This window comes from Aulonocara stuartgranti (assembly GCF_965226115.1).
Source record: "Aulonocara stuartgranti genome assembly, chromosome: 10".
In the NCBI taxonomy this organism is placed as follows: Eukaryota; Metazoa; Chordata; class Actinopteri; order Cichliformes; family Cichlidae; genus Aulonocara; species Aulonocara stuartgranti.
The window spans coordinates 16,523,562-16,544,883 of NC_138946.1; the positions used below are offsets into that span (position 1 = coordinate 16,523,562).

A 21,322-nucleotide genomic window follows, 5' to 3' on the forward strand; every position below is an offset into this window, starting at 1 on the left:
TCCTTTTATCCTTCCAAATTTCAGTCCTGGCTTTAAAAAAAAAGAAAGCATGGGGAATTTCTGTGTGCTTTTTGAATGTGTCCCCCAGCTTCTCTCTGTGAGCTCTAGCTACCTACCACAGTCCAAAGACATGCGTGGGTTAAGGTTTATTGGTGATTCTAAATTTGCTGTTGATGGGAACAGTTGTCTGTCTCATAAGCTCTGTGACACACTGGCAACCTGTCCAGGGTCTACCTTGCCTTTTGCCCAATGTCATCCAGCCCCCCTGCAACCCTGAATTGGATAAGTGAAAAAAATGGATTGGATGTATTGAGTGAGCTCAGGAGGAAAGGTTTTGACCTTACTGTAGGGCAAACCTTAATTCCTTAGATTTCACGCTTTAATTTCAATCAATTTCTTTCCAGCGGGGGCACAGATGGTCACTTCAGAGTCAATAATTTGGTTAACAAGGACCACCAACATCTTTCACATCTCAAAAATGGTGGAAAATGCTCTAGTCACCACTAGAGCTTAAAAAATGGGTGGTTTACATAAAAATTATGCTTAAAAAATAAAACTCCCAATTCAGCTTATATAGAAATCACATAGTTTTCAGTTATGCCATTGATTGCTTAGTATAAATTTTTTTTGCAGTGCCAGCTCATCAAGAACCTTTTGAGTTTGAATCCACCAGCTGACTTTTTGTGTGGAGTTTGCACGTTCTCCTTGTCCCTGCATGGGTCCTGTCTAGCACTCTCCCACAGTCCAGTGACATAATTGTGAGTTAATTAGTGATTCTAAACTGGCTGTAGGTGTGAATAGTGTGTCACTGTGTGTCGTAGCTGTGATAGACTGCCTTTCACCTTCACATGACCCTCAATAGGACAAATAGTTAAAGGCCTTCTTAAAAGGCCCACACATTTAGTGAAATTCACTAGTTACATAAGCTTCACCGTGATGTAAAAAAAATAAAAAATAACAATTTTGTGTAAAGTCCTGACTTCATCAGACAAACAACTTGATGTATTTTTCTAATTCTCCTGCTTAATGTGGCAGAATTCACCATTGTGGCTTTGGTTTAATTTCAGCAAGTCACAATAATATTTATGTTTTTCATCAGTGAGGCACTCAAAAGAAAGCATTTAACTCCTACTATATAAAAAATTATTCATCCTAATTACTTGGAAGTGAGTGCTGATCGCTCATTAAATTGCATTTCAATTCATCACACAAGCATCTACAGTAGCTCTGCTAATTAGCTGTCAGTGTACGTGTGTGTGCGCATGTGTGTGTGTGTTTCTTATTCAAATGCTTGCGTAAAAGAAAAAAAAAAGCAGTCTCAGCAGTGTGAATATTTCATGCTGTCCTTCACTCAGGAGAAGCTGCTGATCCTCTGACCAGTCATAACGGTGCGTGGTGCGTTAGCGGACAGACTGAGACTGCATCAGCTCTGACAGCCTGTCAATCAAGGTTTTTGATGTATTAAAGAAAGCTCTTTGATCTCAGTAGAGGCTCAACCCAACTATCACAACATGAATTTCAGCTACAACCACAGTACATGCCTTTACAGTATAATGGATTTGTATGCATTTACATATATATTCAAAAAAAATTGTAAAAAAATGAAAGTTGTGCAAGTTAAGAGCCAGTTTCATTCAAGTAGCCTTGAGCAAACACTGAATGCTAAATATGGTGTGTTTCAACAATAACAACACACTGGTCATTCAGAATCTTATAATACAGTCACAAAAAGCATTTAGGACTGCAACAATCTGTCTCGATCCTTCAGACTCAGCTCAGACATTAAACTGTTAATTAGCATCCTCATGTGGCCAGCTGGACAAAATGCACCTGCACAAAGTCAAATGTAATGCTTAAAATATCGTAAAGTTCAAACATTTAAAGATGCGAAGGAGAGATTTAAGGAAGAAATATGTCTTGCTATAAACTTCTTCAGTCGAGATAAGAAGCTATAGCTTAATTTAACTAGCTATGTGTTAACCACTAACAGCTACATCCCACCAATACTCTACAAAAGAAACTGGACTAAAATTAAGATTTATTTTCTTAACATCAAAGAAAATATAAAGAATGATTCTCTTTATTGTATTTGGTTAATTTTGAATAGCCTACTGCTGTTTTTCTTTTCTTTGCGCTTGACTCTAGGTTACATGTGGAAAAATGTCTATATGTGTGGTACTCGTCAGTGATTAAGTCCAAGTTTCTACCCTTCATTTCCCAAACAATGCATTGAAGTAAACTTTTGTTGTAAGTGTTGATTTCAGCAGAGTTAGAAGGAATGTGTGGGCCTAATACGGGTGAGTTACACCTGGGCTGACTGTTATCCCCCCAAGTGAAAGTTAATTATTTTTGAGCTTCATGCTTCAGTTTCATTTAATCTTTGTGCTCATTTTATATCAGGTCTCCTGGAGTGAAAAAAATCATAAATCAACGTCAGGATTAGAGAAATTAGAGAAGTGTCTGCCATAAATCATAGATGATGCTAGTTAGAACCACAAAAGATGAAAAATACTTACTTTATAATACTTAAGCTATTGATAGCGTTTTAAACTTTTTTGACATTAGTATGTCTTTCATTTTGACAACACATGGCCCACGGCCATCTGGCCCGTGTTATTGATCTAAAGCAGGGGTGGACAATCTCAGTCCACGAGGGCCGGTGTCCCTGCAGGTTTTGGATGTGCCCTCGAACCAACACAGGTGATTTAAATGGCTACATTAGCTCCTCAACATGTCCTGAAGTTCTCCAGAGGCCTGGTAACAAACTAATCATGTGATTCAGGTGTGTTGACCCAAGGTGAGATCTAAAACCTGCAGGACACCGGCCCTCGTGGACTGAGATTGCCCACCCCTGTTCTAAAGTGTTCCCATACACGGGTTGGACCTCTCCTCTGTGGCAGTGTTAATTGGGGAGCAATGTCTCTGATCAGGAGATATACTCATCTGTTTTTACCAATTAACCTTCTTAAATCAAAGCCCAACATCATACGATTGCTTGAATTAGGATTATCCACAGTTTTATTGCATAAATTAGCTAAGGTCAGTTCACTAGTCAAAGACTGAGCTGCCCTGTCTCTGATCCACCTGTGTTTACTTGAGTCTGACAGTTTCATAAGATAATCATTTACAACAGAATCATTTCATCATCAGTGATTAAATGAGGAAAAATGAAAAAGGACTGTGTCTCTTTAACTCCCAGAGTCTTTCTAATGAGTCCCCCTTCTTTTAACATCACTGGGGAATGAAGCTTAAAGGCCTGACTGGAAACAAACACTGTAGTCTAATTAATCTCTTCTGTAGTTCATTAGAAGTGGCAGGGGATATGGGAATGCAAGTATTTCAAAGAGACAGACTTGCAAACATCAACACTGTTTAATAAACCCTCGACATTTGAAGGTAATAATTACAGCATCCCATAATAACAGAGTACGAATGATAAATAATACAAAATATAAATAATAGAAATTGTAGTTCAGCACCAATCCTTTACTTATTGTGAGTTTCACATTAGATTTTAGGAAAATTTTAGCATTTTTTTATTTTTCCTGTTGTCAAATACACCTTAATCCTCACCAAACATTTGTGAATCGTCAGTATAAATGATCATCATTATCATTTTTGTGATTATAGAATTTATTTTACTGTCACAATGGGGTTCTCAAATCCCATTAGTCACACCTTATATTTGTATTTATGTAATTGAAAACTAACTGTTGGTTCACAGCAAGAAGGTCATGAGTTCGACTCTACTTCTGGCCTTTCTGTGTAGAGTTTGTTTTTTTCTCTCTTGGTTGCGCGAGTTTTCTCCAGGTCCTCTAGCTTCCTCCCACAGTTCAGACACATGCAGTTAGCGTGATTAGGTTAATTGATCATTTTAAATTGCCCATAGGTGTGAATGTTTGTCTCTCTGTGTTAGCCCTCCATCAGACTGATGATCTGTCCAGGTTGCACCCTACTTCTCGCGCTATAGTAGCTGGGACAGGCTCCAGCTTCCCCACAACCCTGATAAGGATAAAAGGACGAGGATGGATGGATGGAAAACCAAGTACATATTTATTTCATTGGAATTAAGATGATAAGTAGCAGCAAGGAGCTGCTAATCATAGAAGGGTAGGCATTCGAAATCAAAGCCATGGTCTGCTGTTTGGCCAGCATGGCAGCTTTGCTGGCACTGGGTCATGATCTCAGCACAGCAGCAAGTCTACAACAGGATGGCTGAAAAAGAAAAGAATAAAACTGTTGCAATGGTCTGGTCAAAGTCCAGAGCTCAGCCTTGACTTTAAGAGCTCAGGATAACTGGATGCTCCCAAACTCCAATGAACTGAAAAAAACTGTGCAGCAAAATTCTTCCACAACAAGAAACTGACAAAGTCAAACAGAAAACAACCACTTCAGCTTATTTCTTCCAAAGGTGGCTCTACAAGCTCTTGAATCATGGGGTGTACTTTGTTTTTCTGCTGCTTTCACTGCTTCTGCATTTTGGCTTAATTTTTGTAACCCATCATTAATGTAAGTTGCTGTTAGTATTTACCTAATTTTAAGAACTGCTAAGGATCAAATGATATTTTTAATCTAGTGACAGGTAAAACCTAGAATTGAAAGATAGTTTGCTTTCTTTTTCACATGACTGTAATTAATCTCAGTTATATGTATAATTCTCAAAATTGTAGGGAAATTGGTTTAAAATTGAGGCCTGAGCACACTGAGAAATATAATATTATGTAATTTTTATTTTTGCATAAATAATACAAACACAGTAATTTTGCCCAAACAAACGTCTGTATGAAATGACTAAATGGCTAAACCTGATAAAACTAACAATGAATGCAGATCCATTAGGACTTGGATTTCTGCACCCACGAGAAACTCTGTCTCAAGACAAAAATGATCCTCTCCAGCCTCCTCGACTCCTGGGAGCCCCACTAATGAGTCCTTATTTGTGATGTCATTTCCAGAGGATGCTGGCTAATGACCTTGCCTGTAACAAACAAAGCTTTTACTGTTCAAGCTTAGGCTTAATTAATCTCATCTGCATCCATTAGAAGGTTTTGCTCTCATGTAATTAAAGCTGCAGTGTAAAGGGAAAGGATGTAGAGTGATATTAATGACTCATTAGTGTTCTTGAAAAGCTCAAGTAAACCTCTAATTGTCTAATAGTCATCTCGTCTTTGAAGAGCTGTAGAAGATAAGCCTGTAATCTCAGTTGCTGCACACAATGACCCGCTTTCTCAAGTCACACTTTTTATAATGTCTTTATAATGACTGTGAAAAATAATAGGTGCAAAAGATTACATTGTGCTCACACTTACTTGCTGTGGTGGCAATTGGCATAAATCATGTGCTGCAGACAGAATTTACAAGAAAGTGATAACTTCGCTAGAAATTTGAGTTTTGTTTTTGTTTTTCATAATTTGAGGGCAGATCAGAAAATTCACAATTTTATAATCACTCATAAAATGTTATATGCTATCACATTAGGAAATGTACCATCCAATCCTGGAGTACAGTAATGTACAGAACTCTGTCCAGTTCTGTAACAAACTAAGTACACCTGATGAGTCAGTAACTTCAATATAACCACGTTTAGAAGCAATAACTTAAAGTAATCATTTTTTGTATGATTTTATCAGTTCATGGTCAACTCCTCTGTGTACTCAGAGACATCAGGTTGCCTGTGGCTGCAAAACAAGACCAAATCATTACCCCTTCACCACCGTGCTGATAGTTAGTATGAGGCTGTTTGTGCTAATATGCTATGTTTTGTTTTGTTGTTTTTTTTGCTGAGATGTTCACTCCTTGGAAGTTTGTGGGTTGTGTTAACACACAGACCAGGCCTGAAAGCTGCCAAGATGTCTGCTTTTATAGAGGTGCTCGCACTTCCTGACGACCAGTTTTTCAAGTCTATTTTAGCAGCTCCTGACTGGTATACCTGCTCTCTTGATTACTTATATGTAATTTGTTTTCCCCTTCCCTACACAGAGTCATGTGAATACTTTTATAAGTAATTTTGAAATGACCTTGAGACCACCCCCAAATATTAATACATTATTAATAATATAAAAATATATGATTACAATTTTTTCTAATTATACTGCCATCAGCTTTAAGATTGACATGTTACCTGAGGCCTGTAGAGTCTGCAATATTGCTTTTTTTTTTTTTTCATTTTCTTTGACCTCAAGTTGCTGGAACATCCACTCCTGGGAGGACTGGTAGCTGTGTTGGATGTTTTCTACTTGAATAGTGTCTGTCATTTCAAATGACTAAATTGTTTGGAAATGGCTTTACAACCCTTTTCACTTGCTTATTTAGGATCATTGGTGGTTACTGCTCCTCCTTGGCATTACGAACATACTTGAACATTCTTACAAGAATGCTTTTACAAGCATGTCAACCAACAGGCTATAAACTGTTAGGCTTAAAACTTTCCATTTTGACAACACATATAGTTAGGGTTGGCTTAAGTAACCCTGAACCCTCCCTTAGTTATGCTGCAATAGGTCAAGGCGTCTGAGGGCTTCCCATGAGTGTTTCTTATTCACTTGCCATTTTCCCTTGGGGTCTTCTGTGTCTTTGAGACGTATCTCAACAATATACATTATCCCTCCAGCATTTGTCTTTTTTGTTACACTAATTGGCAACATCATAGCAAACAGGATAACCCTTTTTGTGTTCTCTATCTCCTCCTAAACAAGGGCACTGATCTTGATGAAACTTTGCATAAACATTGCCAACAATTGTACATATTTGTACAGCTGACATTTCAACTAAACGCTGAATGGAGTTTCACTTAGAAATTAATTAATGTATCAGTAACATTAATCAATGTATCACTAATTATGCATTTTATTTGAATTAGAATGGTGTGTCATAATATAATATATCAGCAGTTCTACGCTGACCCTGAAAACAGACCTTCTTTTTTTTTTTTTTTTTTTGCATTATCACTAATTATTAGTGATAGAAACCAATGACGTGCACGTTCTCGCTGCTCATCGGAACCAAAGTCACCAGCGACGGAAGTACTTTACTGATACACTTTCGTCCGTCACTGAAATGTTACCCCCTGCAGCGTCCGTGCAGGTTGGTTGTAAAAAGCCTGAAGTTATGAAGATTAGGACAAAAGTGCCTCGATAGAGACATTCGCCGAGAGACAATTAATAGGTAGGTACAAAGGGTAGTTTCTTTATCCTCATAGGTGTTTAACAGGCGTCGTCCAGGAACACGAAACGACGGCACAGCTGTGTTCTAACGTCAGTGTAGCTAAACGTCCAGGGTAGCCTGACACTGATGAGTGTCAACGTTGCTTAACTAATTTAAAGTTGGAAGAGTTCAGTGTTATTTCACTCAGGTAAACATTACCAGAAAAAGAGTTCTAATCAAAGTTTTGTATTTTGTATTTACTCTTTTTATCTTTCTTTCAAAGTTTGTTTGATAATCTGAAACGTGTGACAAGATGCAAAAATACTTTTTCTCAGCACTGTAAATATTGAATTGATATTTCACAACTCTGGTCAAAACACTGAATTCTGAAACAAAAAAGCATTTGTATAGGTTACAAAGGACCTTTAGAAAGGGCGGATGTATAAAAGTAACCACAATAATTCATAAAAATGACAAAAACTAACAACTATATTATTAGATAAAACTCCTAAGATACAGATCTCTCACATTACAGATTTTAAGATGCCTACAGGCCTGAGCAGCAGCTCTTTTGTGTTCTCATTATTAATAACAGCCTGTATTCTTGTCAGCAGTGTGACTGAGTCAGGACGTTGTATTCACACAGGATGGCTTCACCTCATGACCGCAGCCGGAAAGATGACGAGGATGACCCTGTTGAACAGATGATATCGCGCACTGGCTGCGCTGAGCTTCACTACGCCATCCAGGAATGCATGGCTGAACATCAGGACTGGCGAGCATGTCAAAGCCAAGTTCAGACGTTCAAAGACTGCATGATGAATTTCCAAAAGGCCCGAAAAGAACAGCTGAGGCAGCATCAGCCGCCCTCCACCAAGTCTGCGGCCAGCTGAATACAGAACATCTTGCAAACACATACAGTGCTGTGTTTGGGACTTGACTGACAACCTTAAATTGCAAAGACTGTACCCAATTTAATCATTAGAATTGAAAATAAAGCTCTAGCAGTATCATAAAATCCCTACTTACAGTCTCAAGTGTGTGATTTAGAGCCTGACTGATAATTGGGATTTAATAGGCAACATGAAATATCACTTAACTTCAGTTAGCTTGTGTTTAAGCGTGTATGTATGTAAAGAGATGCCATACTATGTGATTTGTGAATCAAAGTGCTTTTGAAAGTTATCTTTTCAGGTAAAACGCTTTATTTTTGGTCAGTAATGTATTTTCTTTAAATAAAAATGAAAAGATTGTTTTCAGTCTTTTCATAGTTGCATGAAATTACCATGACTCTTGCCACAAATACATTTTTAGCGGAAAATCTGAAACTTTGGGATTTTTCATGACTTCAAGCCAAAGCAATAAAACACCCTTGGAATCTTTGGTGTTTAGCTTTAGGTAGATACAAAACTGTGCAAGCCACAGATATGAAGTCTGTAAACTCTTTGAAATGAAAAAGTTTTGTTTCCTCTATGAAATCACTGTCTAAGCATCACAAGCAAAACATTAACTCAAGCCATGGGTGTAAACCCCCCCCCCCCCCCCCCCAAAAAAAAGAGTTATAAAGACTTTATTAAGAGTTCTCTGGAGAGAAATTTGCCTCAAAAGTGTTACAAATGTGTACAGCATGATCCACAAGCACAAACTAAGATTTACAAATGTGTGCAGTAATTTGTGTGTAACTTTTGAGGATTCACAAATGCGTGCTGCAATTCATCACACAAATACAAAGCAATTTGAACACATAAAACTATTTTACAAATGTGTGCATCAAAGCCTGTAAGAAAAAGATCATTTACGCACAATTTATTGATTTCGGCTTCACGAGTCTGTCAAAAACACTTCTGTGCATGTCCTACATGCAATGTGAGTTTTGAGACAAATTTCACACAAATCGTAAATATCTGATCAACTGTGTACATATCTGTGCACGGATCAAAAAATGTGAGCTGTATTCGTACAGTCCCTATCAAAAGTTTAAGACCACTTAAAAAATACAGCTGATCAAAAGTTTAGGAACGCGTGCCTTTAAAATGCCAAGTCTGTGCAAAACTGTCGATTCATTGTCATTTTCTGTCAGGTAGTCACACTGTCATGATGTTCTGATGGGAAAGACAAAAAAAAAGTTCCCTTTTTGAACTTGGTCGGGTTGTTGAAATGCATAAGTAGGGTCTCTCGCAGCGTGCCATCACTACTGAGGGGGGATGCAGTAAGACAATCATTTGGAACTTCTTAAATGATCGTAAGGGGTATGAAACAAAAAAGTCAAGTGGAAGAACCAAAAACTTCACCAGTACTGAGCCAGAGGATCGAATTGGCTGTTCGTCAAGACACTGGACGATCCTTGTCCCAAATTAAGGCCGTTACCTGTGCCAACTGCAGCCCAATAACTATCAGATGGCATCTGAGACTGAAGGGCTTCTAAAACAAAAAAACATCTTGCAAAGGCCCCATCTCTTTGAACACCACAAAAAAACATCTTGCAAAGGCCTCATCTCTTTGAACACCACAAAAAAACATCTTGCAAAGGCCTCATCTCTTTGAACACCACAGAACAATAGCAGCACAGGCTGCTATTGTATATTCTTTGAAAACCAAAGATATCAAAACCAGAGCACTGAAACTGTTCAGAAAAACTAAAGTTAATGCATAACATAATAAATAGACTGAAATAGTTTGAAATGTTAAACTGATTTCACGTCATGGGGCACTTTGTTCTTAAATGGGCTAGATGAATGAAACTGTCCTTTATTTCAGTGTATAAAGTTTTAAATACAAGAAAACAAGGTGGTATTTTAGCTGTATGACTTGGTTTTCTACATGTGTAGAGTTAAAGAAAAAGTTCTGGTACCTTATTGTCCAGACTGTCCTGTATTTATAAAACAAAGGTTATCTATAGGTGGTGAAAAACAGGAACTTTTCTGTCTTTTAATTATTTATCTATTACTTCTTCTGGTTTACCATGATTGGAAATAGGGGAGGTTTTTTTTAATAGGAAAAGCTGTTAATCATATGAAAATGTTTTAATGTTTTTCCTTCCTTCACATGTTCTAGCCTGGCTGGATTATGCTGTTTTGTGCCCCCATACCTTATATTTGAAACCTTTAGTTTAGAGAATCAGTGTCAAGAAGGCTGACAACAGGGTAATGTGCTGTAAACCTGAGTCTATAATGTTTACATCATTCAAGAAGAGGAACGACAAAGTCTGTGATGTCTTTACTCTTAAACTACTTAAAGTACTACTTAAGAAATCCATCTATCTCACTATTCTGTTAATTATGTTTTCATATTATTAATTTGGTGGCTTGTGTGAATTTTTTTCATAATACTTACACCATTTTTATGAGGTAATAAGTAGCATTGTGATAAATTATGGAACTTTAAATGTGAATATTGAAGTTTTAAAATTTGGATTAATTTGAAAGTTTTTTTATGAACCAATCAGGATTTCACATCTGTTATTTCAATAAGGAGAGCTTGTTAGAAGGAGATTTACACATAAGCTTCATTTAATTTAACTAGACTAATTTTGTGACTAAACTAAACTAACTGTCACATCATAAGTAACACTCCATATGTATACAATGGTTAAAATAAGTATTGAACTTGTCACCATTTTCTAAATATATTTCTAAATATATTTATTTATTTATTGACATGACATTCTCAGCAGATGTCGGGAAAACCCATCCAGTCCACACATGCAAATTAATCAAACCACAGATGTCCATAAAATATGTGTAATTAGTTAGAAATGACTAGTACTGAACACATGACGAAAGGGAGGTGCAAAAAAACCTGACACCAGCTGTAATCTATCAGTGATTAGTAAGCAATCCTGCCACTTTGTGCAAATTAATGTCAGCTGGTTCAGTCCCAACTGATGCTACACAAGAAACATCTCATCATGGGTAAAACCAATGAGTCCTTGACCCTTGCAACCTTATTGCACCAAAAGATACAGATGGCACTGGCTACAAAAGAATTTCTAAACTACTGAAGGTTCCAGCGAGCATTGTTGGAGCCATAATCCGGAAGTGGAAAGAACACAATTTCTCCATAAACCAGCCACGACCAAGTGCTCACCGAAAGATTTCACACAGAGGAGTGAAAAAAATCAGCAGGTACAATTGTGTCAAAGAAAACAATGGCCTATATGCACACTCATGACACAAGATTCCATTACTAAAGAAAAAGCATGTTGCATGTGCTTTTTCAGTTTGCTGAACAACATTTGGACAAGCCTGTAAAAGAATGGGAGGATATAGTCTGGTCAGATTAAACAAAAATTGAACTCTTTGGATGCCATAATAAACACTATGTTTGGTGGAGAAAAGGCAGCACATATCACCCCAAAAACATCATACTAATTGTGAAGTTTGAAGGTGAAATTTGGAGGTGGGAAAATCATGGTGTTGGGCTGTGGCACTGGAACACGACACATTACTGAAGGAAGGATGAATGGAAAAATGTAACGAGACATTCTTTATAAAAATCTGCTGCCTTCTATCAGGATGATTAAGATGAAACATAAGTGGAAGCTTCAGCAAGACAATGAACCTAAGCGGACAGCCAGGGGACCTCTCTGTTTGTTTTAGAGACAGAAAACAAAGCTGCTAGAATGGCCAAGCCAATCACCTGACCTGAATTCAACTGAAAATATGGAGAGAACTAAAGGTCAGAGTTCTTAGGAGGCAACCTTCAGAATTTGAAGACTGTTTGTGTAGAAGAATGGGCCAAAATCACAGCCGAGCAATGCATGGGACTAGTTTCTCCATACAGAAGGCATCTAAAAGCTGTCATTGTCCACAAAGGCTTCTGTATGACGTATTAAAGAAATTTCAGTTAGCGTGTTCAGTACATTTTCCCTTTGTCATTACTCATTATTGCAAATAATTTAAGGAAATCTATGGTTTTTGTTGCTTTGCATGTGTGGATGGGATGAGTTGTTACTGACATCTGCTGAGAATTCCATGTCAACAGCACCTTTAGCAATATATTTACTTGGAAAATTGTTGATGTATATATATTTCGCCAATCTCCAAGCTTCTCTGGGTTCTGGAATATTTATATATTCAGAGAGCACTTAACCGTTTTTATTTACCAAACATCCATCCATCCATCCATTCGCTTCCACTTATCCTTTTCAGGGTCGCGGGGGGCGCTGGAGCCTATCCCAGCTGTCATAGGGCGAGAGGCGGGGTACACCCTGGACAGGTCGCCAGTCTGTCGCAGGGCCAACACACAGGGACAGACAACCATTCGCACTCACATTCATTCACACATTCACACCTAGTGACAATTTGCATTATCCAATTAACCTATCCCCACAAGCTGCATGTCTTTGGACGGTGGGAGGAAGCCGGAGTACCCGGAGGGAACCCACGCAAACACGGGGAGAACATGCAAACTCCACACAGAATCTGCACAATTAAAGTTTGGTTTCATTTTTAATAAAATTGTGACCTGCATTTTAATTGCGTTCCTTGTTTTTAAGTATGAGTAGTAAGCAAATTTGAGTTATATTTACTTCATGTCCTATTTAAGTGAAGTATTATTCAGTTTTGACGTTAAATGAACAACAGCTCTGAGTTAGGTGAAGGTGGAGGAGGTGGTTGAAGAGTACAGGTCGAAGAGGAGCTTGTTGATGAAAAAAGATTAAATTTCATGAGTAAATCAGTGTGTTCGGTCAGAAGGCTGAGTGTACAGTGCTTTAGTGCTAAAGTCACTGGAAATATTGGCTGAAATACAGAGACCCCATGAGTTCTTTTAACTTTGGCCAGGCCTGGCAGTTGAACAGGCCTCAGGGAGTGTAGCTTTACATAGTTCTTCTTTTCACATGTTTTTTTTCCCCCAAAAGACTAATAAACTGCATTTCTTTCAGCATCCCATTTGGACATATATTTTTTACACTTCACTCAGTAATTCATACAAACCAAGTTGCTTCTCCACTGGTTTGTATCCTGCTCCACTGCAGTATGAATGTCTGTGAATGTTAGATAGAAAACACTTACATAGGAAAAGAACAGAAAAAAATGCTTGTATGAATCAGTGAATGAGACAACTTGTATAAAATCACTCTGAGCACTCAGAGTAGAAAGAACCAGCATAAGAACCAGTCTATTTACCAAGTTTATAAAAAGGAAATTCAGATTTCATTCCACATATTCCTTATTTAGCACTCCTACAGATTCAATACATACAGACTTCTATGATTTTATCATCTCTAGTACCGTACCGAACCCTGTTACTAGTATTAGCATTTTCCATAGAATTATGTCTTAATTACTTAGAAACTGCTTCCCTGTAGACTTATTCATAGTGCTATTTCTCATAGAACGACATCACATATATAATATTATACTATAGTATATAGTAAAATATTACGTACATATATAAACACAGGATAGTGCAAGAGCCTCCTTAACATCCGTTTTCATTCAATATATTCAGACTTTCATTCTACATATACGTATATTATATTCCTCGTCAAACAAGAGGAGAAAAGCAACAAATAGTTTGTCCATTTTGTAAAACTCTGACATTTGTTAAATAAACAAGGTTGTTTGGACTAATGTTAAGAAACTTTCCTTGGCTTTTTGGTCAAAGAAACATTATTCCCATGTTTACAACCTCAATAATATTTCAGCAACTCCCCAACTTGGTCAGACACATTTTAAAATGAGTCCTGTGAGACGCTTCAACTTAGAAAACATTAAAACATTAATTAGAATGAGTTTGTTTTGAGGAAAAGAAAAGTTGGTGATCAAAGTAAGCCACAGTTCTCTCTCTATGGATCAAATTAGTGCAAATAATTGGGTACAGTTGTAAGCATCGCCTCATGAGATCTGTGTAGAAATACTGTATATATTTCGCTATAAAGAGGTCAGACATGCAGCCACATGCTTGCAGCCTGTGCTGTCCAATCCTTTCAGAAAACATCAGGTGAGCTGCATTCACTCCTTTAACACATGCATGACTTCAAATGTGCTCACTAAACTGCCATGTGAATTGTACCTGTAATTTAACGTAACAATATGATTTTCTGTTCCTTAGACTATTAAGGTAGTCCTCAAACACAGGTGGTGGAGTTCAACTATGATTTTTCAAAGGGCTGTTTTAAACAGCTCTGCTATCATTCATCCTCCAGGTTTCTATATCATTGGATTTGAGACATTTCCTTTCATCAGTGTCTACTTTATCTTCCTGGTGTTTGTTTATGGTGTTACAGTGCTGTTTAACATTTTGGTGATTTATGTCATTGCTTCTACTCGTCGTTTGCACACTCCAAAATTTTTGGCTGTTGTCAACCTTGCAGTTATTGATCTGTTTCTTAACACTTGTACCATTCCCAGCATGATAAAAATATTTCTCATCAAAAACAACTTCATTCCATTTAACTTGTGTTTGCTACAGATGTATGTTTATTATGTGTTTGTATCTTTGGAGTCATTTGCTCTTGCTATACTTGCCTATGACCGGTTAATTGCAATATGTTTCCCTCTGCGTCAAAACTCCATCAACACTGTGAGAAGCATGTGCTGTATTGTCAGCGTATCATGGATTATTAATATGGGAATAACAGCTTTTGCAACAGGTATAATGACTCGACTCTCTTTTTGCAGGTCTGTGAGAGTGTTCAGCTATTTCTGTGACTATGCACCTGTGTTTCGGCTTGCCTGTAATGATAACACAATGCAGTGGTTTGCAGCTTCCTTTTTCAGTATTTTGTTACTTTTTTTCCCCTTTACTTTCATTTTTCTGTCTTATGTCAGCATCCTGATCACAGTGTTCAGGATGAAATCTGTGGACAGTCGGGTGAAAGCTTTGGCCACGTGTGCTGAGCATCTCATTCTTGTTGCTATATTTTACATTCCTCTTATTGTTATTTTCACAGTTGGTTTTTTTCTGGGTGTTGTTAATCCAGATCAGCGGGTTCTGAGTCTGTCGCTGGCCTCATGCATCCCACCTTGTATCAATCCTGTTGTATATTCTTTGAAAACCAAAGATATAAAAACCAGAGCACTGACACTGTTCAGAACTAAAGTTAAAACTAAACTAACTAAAGTTAATGCATAAAATAACAATCAATTCTAAATCAGTCTTTGTAGAGCTTGTAGAGTCTGCTGTTGCTGGATATTAGCTCTGCCTTAACTTTAGTAGATTATAGGATTCTGCAATGATGGTCTACTGTCAACTCCTTTTTCCCGTGAGTCTTCAAACTCCTCCATAACAACAATATGTCTCAAACATGTGCTTTGTTTTCTTCTGCAGGAGACATGTTACAGATGTATATGATATAAAATTAAAACATTTTAAATACTACAGTAGTTATAATAGTTGAAATAGTTGAAAGTAAATATCCTACAATTGTAAATGTGCACAAATTATAGTATGTAAACTTACTCCGCATTAAAAAAAATAAAATGTACACTTCTCCCCAATTCATCTAACTAAGCATCATTGTCCAAATTAATCAATCATTAACACATGATCTGTTTCAGTGTTTCATTCAAACTCGAGTGTCGTACTTACAAATGTAACAAAATTTACGTTTTTTTTAGATAAAGTAAGTTTGATCAATTAGTTAGCTGAGTATTAATTTCAGCTAACATATTTAAGTGTACTACAGAGCATTAAAACACATTACTTCAAAAGTTGCTTTAAATTGTAAATTGAGTATCATTCTACGGATGTCTTTGGCTAGAGTTTAGGGTAGCCTTGTATACATTACACAGCACAGTGGTGGACTGTATCTTTGCTTTGTGTTAATTATTATTTTTCGTCCCCTTTCTTTCATTATGCTAGGTTCATGGTGAAATATTTGGACAGACAAGTGAAGCGTCTTGATGCATTCTCAATCATCCAGGAAAGTAAATCTCCAAAAGTTGATTCTGTTCATCTGGACATAGCGTTTTGTGGGAGAAATGTTTCGTCACTCATCCAAGTGACTTCTTCAGTCTCAGCTGACTGCAGTTTTCCCCAAATCTTATAAACAGTACATTTGCATAATGACTGAAACCAGCCCACTGAAGGAACAATGGGCTGGGAGGTCAGTTCCTTAATCATAATTATGCAAATTCTCATGACCATTGAACAACAACCACTGACCAAAACCTGCTGATCAAAGACCACTGATCATTGGCCATGAGTACCATTCACAGAGAGTTGGGGAATGGCTGCAATCACAGCATTGTAAGATGGTGAAAGATGTACCCTTAGGCCCCCTCCTCGATTCAGAGATGGTCTTTCCCTTTTCACGTAAATGGCCTCCTTGACTCCGCGCTCAAACCAGTGTTCCTCCCTGTCCAGGATGTGTACATCCTCATCATTGAAAGAGTGTTCACTGGCCTGTAGGTGTAAATAGACTGCAGAGTCCTGGCCTGACGAGGTAGCTCTTCTGTGTTGTGCCATCCGCTTCGCCAGAGGTTGTTTGGTTTCCCCGATGTATAAATCCTGGCAATCCTCCTAGCACTTAACAGCATACACTGTTGTTACATACATACTGTTGTATGTTACTCTGTTTGTGTCGGGGGACCTGATCCTTGGGGTGGACCAATTTTTTGGCGCAGCGTGTTTTGGGGTTTAAAAGCCACAGAGACCCGGTGTTTAGAAAAAATGTGTCTCAACTGCTTCGATACTCCTGACACATACGGATCACTACAGGTTTTTGCTTGGGCAGCCGTTGTCCTTCTCTCCTGGATCGGCTGGAGTTTTCTTTAGATGCCTTTCCAGCTTTGACAAAAGTCCAGCTGGAATAACCACATTTACTCAGGGCCTTCTTGATGTGCTGTTCTTCTGCCTCCCTGGCCGCTGTGTCAGTGGGGATGGTGTTCGCTCTGTGTTGTAGCGTCCTGATGACACCCAGTTTGTGCTCCAGTGGATAATGAGAGTCAAACCTTAAATACTGATCCGTATGTGTAGGTTTACGGTACACATCAGCTTTTAGATGTCCCCCATTACTGATGGAAATCTCACAGTCTAAGAAGGCTAACCTTCCACTTTCATATTCTCCCTGGTGAATTTGATGTGTCGGTCCACCGAGTTAATGTGATCCGTACAATGTAGTACGTCCTGAGATTTGATTTTCACCCAGGAGAATGAAGAAGTTACTTGGATGAGTGACGAAACGTTTCTCCCACAAAACGCTACATCCAGATGAACAGAATCAACTTTTGGAGAGAGACAAGTGAAACCTTTGGATACATTTATTCTCACATTTTGAGAGTCTTTAACAAGTTTAACAAGCTAAAAGCTGGGACTGTGACAGGTTGAGAAATATTCCCAAAAGGGACATGTGCGCAACCCCTGTGAATATGGGATGAGTCAAAAGTAGCATAGATGGTAAGAGGATTAAGTTTTACTTTCAATAAACCATAAGTAATCATGTCTTAGGTAAAACAGGGCAGGATAATTTGTGAGGATAGGTCTTCTTCCTCTTAAAATGTGTCTTGTAAAACCTAGTGTACAATCTTCCTACCCTCTTATACATGATTTAAAAATTCATTTATGAACTCTAAAAAGAGCTGTTTGATATCATTTGGCATAAACACTCATTATGAGAGAATTCTAGTCCTGGATTAAACTGTCCCGTGCCACACTGTGAACTCATGGTATTACAAATTGGACCCATTACACAATTTTTATTTGCTTATATATATATATGGGGCGATCGTGGCTCAAGAGTTGGGAGTTCGCCTTGTAATCGGAAGGTTGCCGGTTCGAGCCCCGGCTTGGACAGTCTCGGTCGTTGTGTCCTTGGGCAAGACACTTCACCCGTTGCCTACTGGTGGTGGTCAGAGGGCCTGGTGGCACCAGTGTCCGGCAGCCTTGCCTCTGTCAGTGCGCCCAGGGTGGCTGTGGCTACAATGTAGCTTGCCATCACCAGTGTGTGAATGGGTGGATGACTGGATATGTAAAGCGCTTTGGGGTCCTTAGGGACTAGTAAAGCGCTATATAAATACAGGCCATTTACCATATACACTCAACAAAAATATAAACGCAACACCTTTGTTACTGCCCCCCATGGGATGGACGTAGAGACCTAAAATTCATTCCAGATACACAATATAACCATCCCTCCCAAACAGTGGTCACAAATCAGTCCAAATGTGTGGTAGTGGGCACATCTGCTATATTGAGATAATCCATCCCACCTCACAGGTGTGCCACATCAGGATGCTGATCTGACATCATGAGTAGTGCACAGGTGTACCTCAGACTGCCCACAACAAAAGGCCACCCTGGAATGTGCAGTTTTGTCTCACAGCAAAATGCCACAGATGCCACAAGCAATGAGGGAGCGTGCAATTGGCATGCTGACAGCAGGAATGTCAACCAGATCTGTCGCCCGTGCATTGAATGTTCATTTCTCAACCATAAGCCGTCTCCACAGGCGTTTCAGAGAATATGGCAGCACATCCAACCGGCCTCACAACCGCAGACCTCGTGTAACCACACCAGCCCAGGACCTCCACATCCAGCAGGTTCACCTCCAAGATCGTCTGAGACCAGCCACCCAGACAGCTGCTGGAACAATTGGTTTGCACAACCAAACAATTTCTGCACAAACTGTCAGAAACCGTCTCAGGGACGCTCAACTGCATGCCCGTCGTCCTCATCGGGGTCTTGACCTGACTCCAGCTCGTCGCCGTAACAGACTTGTGTGGGCAAATGCTCACATTCGATGGCGTCTGGCACGTTGGAGAGGTGTGCGCTTCACGGATGAATCATGGTTCACATTGTTCAGGGCAGATGGCAGCTGAGAATGTCCCAGTTCTTGCATGGCCAGCATACTCACCGGACATGTCACCCATTGAGCATGTTCGGGATGTGCTTGACCGGCGTATACGACAGCGTGTACCAGTTCCCACGAATATCCAACAACCTCGCACAGCCATTGAAGTGGAGTGGACCAACATTCCACAGGCCACAATTGACAATCTGATAGACTCCATGCGACGATGTGTTGCACTGCATGAGGCAAATGGTGGTCACACCAGATACTGACCGGTTCTGGGTCCCCAGACCCCCAATAGCGCAAAAAACTGCACATTCCAGGGTGGCCTTTTGTTGTGGGCAGTCTGAGGTACACCTGTGCACTACTCATGATGTCAGATCAGCATCCTGATGTAGCACACCTGTGAGGTGGGATGGATTATCTCAATATAGCAGATGTGCCCACTACCACACATTTGGACTGATTTGTGACCACTGTTTGGGAGGGATGGTTATATTGTGTATCTGGAATGAATTTTAGGTCTCTACGTCCATCCCATGGGGAATGGGAGCAAAAACAAAAGTGTTGCGTTTATATTTTTGTTGAGTGTATATAAAATAAATCTACACTCATTATGTAATATTAGCATATCATTCTGTAATGTCTGTCACCATTTTTTTCAGGTCATCAGGAATAACTTAAACATGGGTATCAAAACATACACTTCAAACAGTGTGCCATTTGTTCTGTACTCTTCTGTATACAATTATATCAGCACATTATGCTGTAGTTCACGATTCACATGATGCAGTGAAAGACAGTAATCCTGGTATTATGATGAGAGCGTGCCCTCTAGTGGATTTATGTGTACAGTGCAGGGTTTCATGAGTTACGCTGGTAAATTTGAAATTGCAACAATCCCTGAAAGGTAAGTTTGATTAATTACGTTATGTATCAATATTTTATGTATCAATAAACTTCTTTTAAGATTTAGATTCATTAGCAGATTGCTGACCGATCTACAATAGAGTCTGTAAAGTAGAGTCTTTATTTAGAATTTTACAGAGTATGCACTTCACATATTGCATTTAGTTTCCTGTGAAAAAACAGCACCACAGTGTTGATGTGATGGACAAAAAATGTGACAGAATATGCCAATCAGTAGAGGTTTGCCATAGAAGACCACTAAATGCACAGACCAAGAACTAAAGGCAAGCTTCCTACAAATTTATCTTAAGTAGAGAGAAAAAAATTCAATATTAAAAATGTGTTTGAGTGTTTTTTTAATATTTAATACAGTTAAGTACAATTTCAAACCACTAGATGGTGGCAGAAACATTGTGAAACAGTGAACAGCTGATTGTAAGTAGAACAGTCAAAGTTTATTATCGCACCCACACTGCTACTTCTCAGTCTGCACCTTAACCTTGTCAGATCTCCTGTTGAAGAATGGTGGTTTGCTGCTATGCTCTATATTTACCTCTTTATTTGCTCTGATTAGTTTTCCACACCACTCGTGGTGAGCAACTTGTCTGGTCTGTCTTGTCTGTCCCCACACACACCAAACTTCAATATTTTGTGAATGAACCCATTTTAGAAACATTTATGAACTATGAAACGATGGGATACTTAGAGTCACTGCAAGGTTTTCCAACAGCAATAATGCATTCAGGAGTCAGCAGAGAAGAAGCCATTCCCCCAAACAGTCACAATACAGAGACAACACAGGAAGACATAATTATATATATATATATATATATATATATATATATATATATATATATATATATATATATATATATATGGGTGTGTGTGTGTAGAGAGAAAGAGAGGAAATATATACAATATGTATAATAATAATACTCAAGTTTTCAAGACATTTTATTTCTATCCCGTACTCTCCACTGATGTAACATAACTACTCCTCCTGCATAATCCTGATTAAAAAATGTTGTAGCCTTTCGTCTTGCTGCAGTGCCCCAATTTTTAGATCAAAATATTTTCAGTTCCCCACTACAACTTTCCTCCTCCCCATACACCTACATAATGACACTTAAACACTTCTTCTTCTTTAAATGTTTTATTTTGAAAACTTTAATCAATGCTAAAATACAACCTCACGTCAAGAATGTTACAAAAATATTTTTTGTATTTTAAAACAACTTTTGTGTTCTAAAGTATTTTCAGTATACATGTTCATGTAGTCACATAAAAAAAATAAGCAGATAATCTGTTGGACACAGTCAAATAAGTTTTTATTGATTTTTCTTCCTATTCTTTAATACAAAGGCCATAGAATGAGCGCTGCAAATGTTTCTCATAGTTTTCCATATTTAAATTGTATTTACAATGGATTACGCAACAACTGGAATAATGTATGACTATTCCATTGTGTTTTTTATGAGTACTTTAACTGTAATATGTTTTGAACACAAGACTTTATTCTACTCTAACAATCTT

The 21,322-nt window shown here is 38.4% G+C and overlaps 2 protein-coding genes across 4 annotated transcripts; both read left to right on the plus strand.

Annotated features, from left to right (window-relative positions):
• The first annotated feature begins 7,031 nt into the window (after positions 1–7,031).
• Positions 7,032–8,167, plus strand: coa4 (cytochrome c oxidase assembly factor 4 homolog). 3 transcript variants are annotated; one of them, XM_082549634.1, is made up of 2 exons: positions 7,032–7,164; positions 7,755–8,167. In XM_082549634.1, exon 2 carries the CDS (start codon positions 7,791–7,793, stop codon positions 8,034–8,036), a length of 246 nt encoding a protein of 81 aa, XP_082405760.1. In that variant the 5' UTR covers positions 7,032–7,164; positions 7,755–7,790; the 3' UTR covers positions 8,037–8,167. The 3 variants fall into 3 exon arrangements, with proteins under 3 accessions (XP_082405760.1, XP_082405761.1, XP_082405762.1); XM_082549635.1 differs by having other exon boundaries at positions 7,758–8,167; XM_082549636.1 differs by having other exon boundaries at positions 7,790–8,167.
• Positions 8,168–13,977: 5,810 nt separating this feature from the next.
• Positions 13,978–15,222, plus strand: LOC309715718 (olfactory receptor 2AT4-like; the record flags this gene model as incomplete). Its single annotated transcript, XM_082549057.1, has 2 exons — positions 13,978–14,088; positions 14,200–15,222. Exon 2 carries the CDS (start codon positions 14,242–14,244, stop codon positions 15,220–15,222), a length of 981 nt encoding a protein of 326 aa, XP_082405183.1. The 5' UTR covers positions 13,978–14,088; positions 14,200–14,241.
• Positions 15,223–21,322: the final 6,100 nt, after the last annotated feature.